This window comes from Anarrhichthys ocellatus, unplaced genomic scaffold, assembly GCF_004355925.1.
Source record: "Anarrhichthys ocellatus isolate YVR2014 unplaced genomic scaffold, GSC_Weel_1.0 scaffold42, whole genome shotgun sequence".
In the NCBI taxonomy this organism is placed as follows: Eukaryota; Metazoa; Chordata; class Actinopteri; order Perciformes; family Anarhichadidae; genus Anarrhichthys; species Anarrhichthys ocellatus.
The window spans coordinates 793,289-800,826 of record NW_022280072.1 but is presented as its reverse complement, the minus strand read 5'-3'; the positions used below and the strand labels follow the sequence as shown (position 1 = coordinate 800,826).

The window sequence follows — 7,538 nt, the reverse complement described above, 5'->3', positions numbered from 1 at the left end:
ACACACACACACACACACACACACACACACACACACACACACACACAGACACCTGTTAAGAACATTTATTTTAAAATTTTTCATGTTTTTATACCCTGTGTGTTTCTTGCCTTTTTCAGTTTTTGCTGTATTTTCCTTTACTTGTGTCATTGACCTGACGAGTGCCTTGGAATATGACGGCATTATCTCCGGCTTTATGGAATTCTACCAAAAGACAGTAGGTTTCCTATTCTCTCTTCTAAAATGCTGATGTTAAAAATGCAACGATACCTGGTTTCAAAACGACTGCTCCAGTTCAACCCACTGTCTGTCATGAGCACATGTCATGTCTGTGTTTTAGGGGGAGCCTTATCTGGGAACATCCTATGCCATCATGATGTGTTACTGGGATGGAATAGCACACTTTATCATGTACCTGATGATGATCAGCAGGATAACAGACAGGTGGGTGATGCAACATTAACTGACTTGACAGTCAGTTAATGTTGCATCAAGTTCATACATCTTGCTCTCATCACAGAAAGCCTGCCTTAAATGACTGCACAGAGATCTACTGTACACCCTTATAAATGAAGCTGCTAACTAGAATCATATGGCTTCAGACTTATTTTCATGTTTTTATTGTTAAAGAAGTAGAGAGTGAGATTTATGAGTTGTATTTATCACATAAAACTCACCCGATGGCCTGAATAAAACTGTTTTCAGAAGAAAACAGGGGGTTCTCTAGAGTGAGCTAGTCATAAAGTGCATTCTGTGAGTTCAGGAGTTCAGAGTGAGAGCTGCCTTGGGGCAGGTGCTATTATTGAAATGAATCCTCTTTTAAACAATGCCAAATTTTTTACCATGGGAACAACTCGTGCTGGGCATTTTTGTTTCACACAAAACGTGTGTGATATATGGGAAAGATGTTTTGACATTCTTAGACATGGTTCCAAAAGGGTTCTTTGTAAGAAGGGTTCCATTAAGAACCCTTTTTATTCATCAGGGACCCTAAATGAGTCCAAAATGGTACTTCTTGGAATATAGAAGGGTTCCCGGTAGTACCTTCTCGGGAAGCCCTAGAAGGAACTCTTGGAATACAAAATTGTTTTGGTAGAACCCTTAACCCCTATGTGGTCATTGTTAGCAACCTTAGAAAATGGAAAAGTTCTGGATAAATCCTCTAGAGGAGGTTCTGGGTGGAACCATTTCCCCATAGAAGTGTTCCCATAGGGGGGGTTGTGATTGGAAGATTTCACATATAGTTACAGCTATAACCCTTTATGTTGGGTTTTAAGTAGAACTCTCTCAAAGGGTCCCAGGTGGAACCTTTATAAAAGGATCTACCAGGAATCAAAAAGGATTCTCCTATTTGGAAAAGTTGAAGAACCCTATATGGTTCTGGTTAGCACCTTTACTTATAAGAGTTGACTGACCTTACCTAACTTAGTGTACCTTCTGTGTTACCTGCTATCTCCACAATAGTACAATCACCCTTGTTTTTTTGGTTTCCCTCCCAGGAAAGCCTACCGTACTCTGGGCTTGTTCTGGGCTGGCTCTTTGTGCACCAACATGAGTGTGTTCATTGCCGGTATAGTAGCAGGTGAGCCTCATCTCCTGTTCTCCTCTACCAGTCCCGTGATGACAAGCGTTAATCAAGCGAACATCTGCACTGCCGTGTACCATCAGTGTCACAGTTCGGTCTGCCAACGGAATACACAATCGCTCCATGCCTCGTCTGCCATCGTGACACGCATGCAAAGCATGCAAACAGACTTAAAGCGTCTGTTGTTGGCATTTCAAACCGCATACACGAGTGTCACAAGTTCAAACTCGTCTACAGGCATTGCCTTGTTCTCTGTTGTGTTATCATAGACGTAGGGCACTGTTTGCCTTTGTCTGAAGTGCATTGTACAGGTTTTATTTGAAAGCTTCATTACATATTTACACTGTCATGTTTATATACAGTTTGGCTTTATATGGGTGAGTAGAAAAATGATAAAAGTCTCTTTTTCCCCCCTTCTTTGTGGCAGGTAAATATGGGTCAGAGATCCGTCCAGTCTTCTGGCTCAACTTTCTCTTCCTCTTGATGCCTGTATGGGCAGCCATCACACTGTTCACTCGGCCCAAGGACAGACCACTAATCGGGGGATACAATGTAAGTCTAACGCATGAATGGTTAGACCTTGGTGGAGAGGTTTAGAGCGGTAGTGTTTGCTGAATGTATTTAATCAGGGTAACTCAGCGCAGTCCAGTTGAATGTGATCCAGACTATGAAAGATGACAAAGGGCAGCCATAAAGTCATGTATATCTATGAGCTGCTGTAATTTCCAGTGGTGTAGTCAGTGTGATGGATTTTGTGACGTACACACCTGAATCTGGAGGATCAGAGCAAGTGAGGATTTGTCAATGTTGTGTTTACATATGTTTCCTATTCCCCCAAGTGTTCAAAAACATCAGTTATTTCAGGTTTCTGAAAACCTGAAGAAACACACATTCATTCCACAGAACAGACCTTCAAACACAGGTCTCCGATAAAGTGAGCTTGAGACTATGAAACAATGACCGTGACTAACAAGCTCTATATTGTACATTTTGTTGGCTTCTCCTGTCAGGCCCAGAACGCTCAGAGCATGAAGCTGATCTGGCGTCCTTTGGATCTGATCCTGGTGCTGCTCCTGTTAGCTGCCATGGCCTTCACTACCCTCAGAGGCTTGGTGAGTGTACATCAGTCCAAAATCCAATGGAAAAATCCAATTGTTTTTTTTGTCCCCGAGGCATTCAGTGTGAGGCTAACTTCCATGTTGGCGTACAAAAATCAGAAGCACCCCAGCAGACTGTTCTGCTCTGTTTAAACATGCCAACACCTCTAAAGCACACCAGTAAACATGTTTTAACTTGAAACTAAAGTGTCAAAAAGTTCAATTTAAATTGGCGTGTTTTAAAAATGGTGGCGGGCGGATTTTGCTGTCTTTGGACAGAGGCAGACTAGCTGTGCCTCTGTCTTTAAGCTGCTGGCTTTACATTTACTGTACAGACATGTGAGTTTGATCTTTTCCTCTAACTAGGATGCTTCCCAAAATGACAAACTCTTCTTTTGAACGTAGAGCTCAGTTTGTCATTCAAATTGCCAAATATAATACCAAAAAGTGTTCTATCTTAGTCAGATAGTCACAGGGAGACATTCAAATCTTTGATAATGTGCAGTTGTGCTTTGTGTTGTTCTATATATTATATTGTGAGGTGTTCCTGTTATTTTGTCCACCCTCTGTAGGTGGCTCTGGACTCTCCTCTGGGAGCCTGTTCCATCTACCTGAGACACTATGAACCCTACCTGAAGGATCCTGTGGGCTACCCCAGAGTGATGGTGAGTGGCTGACGTCTCCACACAGCAGCAGCACCTGAACGCTCCCCTCCAGCCTGCTTTACATAACCAGCCACATAATGGACCTCTTCTTTCATGGATATCACTTCAAGTGTGCTGGAGGCTTGCCCCTTATCTCCTCCACTCTTTTAGCTCGCGGATGATTACGGAGCCGCTTTTCATCATTACAGCAACAATGAGCGAGGGTTGAGAGGCCGGCGCATCTTTGTATCTTTCTCTTTCATTTGCTTGAGATGGATAACAGATTATTACCGTGACTGGCGGTGGGTTTGCTTTCCTTTTATTTCCCTCTCCTGACCCTGCTCGGCCGTGGGTCTTGTTGTGTTTTGTTCGGCGTACACAGCTTTGTCAATAGGTTATCCAAAGACCTTGTCGTGGCTGCAGTCCGGTCACAATTGCAAGTCATTGATCAGACGGACGAACCGCATGCTGAGAATTTGATAAGCTAATCCCTCTCCTAAAGCCCCCCATCAGCATCTCACTGGGTGGGAGGAGGGTGTGTGCAGAATGTGAAAGTATGTCTCGGGTATAGCGGCCTTTGCTAATCTGTGTTTGTGTGAGTGACCAGCACTGGCTCGTGGGTGCTTGTGTGTACGTGTGTGGGTGGAGAAACGTAATAAAGTTTGGCTTGGTACACTGGGTTGCACTGTTTCTGCGCTGACCGACCTCTTTGTTCATTGACGATGATGAACGGTATGTGACAGATTACCGTGGCAGCACTAAAAAGACATTTGAACAAAAGACTGAAGGGCATATATGATTGGCTTTCAGGCCTTGGGCTGAACTCATTAGAATTCATCTAGACCTCAGACCGAGAATGAAAAGAAACTGTTCAGTGGAATAATTTGAGGTTTTTTTTTTTTCTTTTTAAGTGGGTAACTGGCTTTCATGCACCAAATATTTTAAGTTGAAGGTCAGCACAGTTTCTGGAATGACCATTGTGTGGAAATAGTAATTTGTGCTGAGGGTGCAAATTTGTGTTTGAGAGAATTGAGAGAATTGTGTTTTAAGAACAATTTACAACAACTGAGACTTTATTTGAGTATTTCCATATTAAGAGAGCTCATTTTCCTTCTTTACATTTCACATTACATTTATCTGATGACTGCAGTAACGAGTCATGCTGCAGAATAAAACGAGATTAGATTAAGGTGATAAAATGATGCGGTGTTAGTTGGATGTACTTGAACCCAAGAAGATATACACCATCAAAGTCAAATTTCTCATAAAGCCTTTAATAATTTAACACTGTAGGGTACAAAGCTAAGTGCATTTACTTTTGATATTTACCTCCATTTTACTACAATACCTGTTAACTTTTACTTTACCTTTGCTGCAATTTTCTGTTATTTTTCCACACTGGTAGAGCAACTTTTATTCTGAGGATGTGTGTTTGTAATTCTGCATATAAAGCAGTATTCTGTATTCAGTAAGAGCAGATGGAGTGCAGTGTAGGCCAGAGGAGGAGGAGGAGGAGGAGGATGTACTGTATTCATTGTCTGCTGGATTGTTGGTCAGGACCCAACAACAGCATAGACTGGCAGTGATGGAGGGGAAAGGCCTTCTGCACTATGTGAGACACTTTTCACTGGATCCAGAATCCCTGTTCGCTGGAATATACATTATAATATACACTCCAACAATTGTGTATAACAATGGAATTTATATATGTGCCAATGAAACAGATAAAAGTAATTTTAATAAGTTAACACGCTTTTGTTTTTACAGATGCTGCACTTGTTCTTCTATGGACTACCTCTGTTGGGTGCATTCGTTTACGGTCTCCTCAAGCCCGGATGTGCGTGGATGTCAGACTGGACCGTGTTCTTCGCTGGAGCCGTGATCCAGGTAACACCACGGAGACAAACAGTCGATTCATGTGAAACTGACTCTGAATATATAGTTTAGAATGCAGGTGTTGCATACGGGAGTGGGTTGCTTCGACAGTTTGTTGCATTGCATTAAGCCAGAGGCATAATTACTGCCTCTGATTGATTAAAGTCAAATTAAAGTGAAGTTTACAAACAGAGGTCTGAAACGTGTCGCTGCAATTAAAATGAAACTCCTTGTAGTGAGCTCTCATCCGGCTAATAATCACCGGGACCGCATTAATCCTTTGAAGCATATTTTCTGTAATAAACAAGCTGCAGGTGCTTTCTCTTCACACGAACCCGACAGAAAGAATCAGAGCCATGAACCATGAGGAAGCCCTTGATTAAAGCCCTGTTTTTCCTGTTCATAAGAGGCTGCGGATAATGTGTTGTCTGAACAGCCAGCTTCTTAAGTCTGTGCATCTCCCGACGTTGGCTTTTCTTCTCTTTTACGATCCTTTTCTGAATGTTTTAACGGTGGACTAATGACTGTGGAAGAGAGACTCAAGGTAACTCATTCCCTCCAAGGTATTCCTCTGGAGTGTTTGAATGCCATCAGTGTAATATATAGAACAAAATAGTGGAAGTATCAGTGCTGATAGGGACAATAAGTAGCAATAGTTAATGACAACACAGTCTAACTTCTGTCTTGCTGTCTGTGTCTCCTTCCAGTGCCAGTGGGCCCACATCGGGGGGTCCCTCCACCCTCGTACCACGGCTCCATTTCGTATCCCAACCGATGTTTACTGGTCTGTGCTGGCAGCGAACTTGCTCTACACAGTCATTCCAGTCCTGGTGGCCATGCGGGTTCACAGTAACCAGTATTTCTTCCTGAAGATCGCCCCCTTTCCCGGGCAGACAGGTTTGCCAAACAGCGAGGAGAAAGATACCAAGTACAAAGACAAATAGTCAATCAAAATCTTCTTTGACCTTTGGAGTTACTTAATGATCATTCATAAAGAGCTGTTTTATTTCAAATGTCAAAATACAAGATTATTTTGCTCAACATCTTTGGATTAAATGGTTATTTAAATGTTCACTTGCAATATTTTTCTTATGTCGTACAAAAACACTACAGCTGATTGGTCCATGAAGTTGGTTTGTAATGTTTTATTGTGATGTTTACCAGTCAGTCACTCTGTTAGTCCACCAATGTAGTCCAGACTGAAATATTGAAATAACAGTTTTATGGATTACCATACATTATCCATCCATCCATTTTCCTCCTCTTATCCGGGGTCGGGTCGCGGTGGCAGCAGGCCAAGCAGGCTGACCCAGACCTCCCTCTCACCGGCAACATGTTCCAGCTCATTCTGGGGGATCCCGAGGCGTTCCCAGGCCAGCTGGGAGATGTAATCCCTCCAGCATGTTCTGGGTCTTCCCCGGGGTCTTTTCCCAGTTGGACGTGCCTGGAAAACCTCCAGTGGGAGGCGTCCAGGAGGCATCCTAATTAGATGCCCCGAACCACCTCAGCTGACTCCTTTCGACGCGAAGGAGTAGCGGCTCTACTCCAAGCTCCCTCCTGATGACCGAGCTCCTTACCCTATCTCTAAGGCTGAGCCCGGCCACCCTACGGAGGAAGCTCATTTCTTTCGGCCGCTTGTAGCCGCGACCTTGTCCTTTCGGTCACGACCCAGAGTTCGTGACCATAGGTGAGGGTAGGAACGTAGACCGAGTGGTAAATTGAGAGCTTTGCCTTCCGGCTCAGCTCCCTCTTCACCAAGACGGTCCGGTGCAGCGCCTGCTTTACTGCTGCAGCCGCACCGATCCGTCTGTCGATCTCCCGCTCCATCTTAAAAAGGAGGCACGAAGGTATAAACATTAAATCAGTTATTGAAACCCTTCTATCACCTTATGACTCAAGGACTCAAGCAAATTGCATGTTGATGGTTGAAACAGAATGCTGCTGAGGTTTAATATTCTTTGTGGTGGGAGCTTTTAAAAAGAAATACAGAAATATCATCAAGACAATTAGAAAACAGTCAAAATATCTATGATGTACACAGAACAACTAAAAGTGCACAGAGAAGACGAATAATAAAAGTAATATATGATATTATATTATATTATATTATCACACTGCTCTCTGTGCAAATCAGAGGCTTTGGTTTTCTCACTCTTTGCAGGTCAAAGTGTTGTTTCATATTGAATATTTAAGACATCTTACATGACATTGGATCAATTATTTATACTCACTTAATCTCAGAGACACTCAGCACACATGCTTTCCCCCCAAGTGTTCCCCGTTTACACGTGTTCCTACACCTCTGTTCCACAAAAACACAAAATAACATGGCGTGGA

The 7,538-nt window shown here is 43.0% G+C and overlaps 1 protein-coding gene across 1 annotated transcript in view; it reads left to right on the top strand.

Annotated features, from left to right (window-relative positions):
- tm6sf2b (transmembrane 6 superfamily member 2b) overlaps positions 1-6,145 on the top strand; it is a 10,128-nt gene extending 3,983 nt beyond the window's left edge. Inside the window, exons 3-10 of the mRNA XM_031868537.1 lie at positions 120-217; positions 341-444; positions 1,500-1,582; positions 2,013-2,137; positions 2,596-2,697; positions 3,255-3,347; positions 5,094-5,213; positions 5,909-6,145. Coding sequence (XP_031724397.1) covers positions 120-217; positions 341-444; positions 1,500-1,582; positions 2,013-2,137; positions 2,596-2,697; positions 3,255-3,347; positions 5,094-5,213; positions 5,909-6,145 — 962 coding nt within the window. The remainder of the gene's footprint in view (positions 1-119; positions 218-340; positions 445-1,499; positions 1,583-2,012; positions 2,138-2,595; positions 2,698-3,254; positions 3,348-5,093; positions 5,214-5,908) is intronic.
- The last annotated feature ends 1,393 nt before the right edge of the window (positions 6,146-7,538 follow it).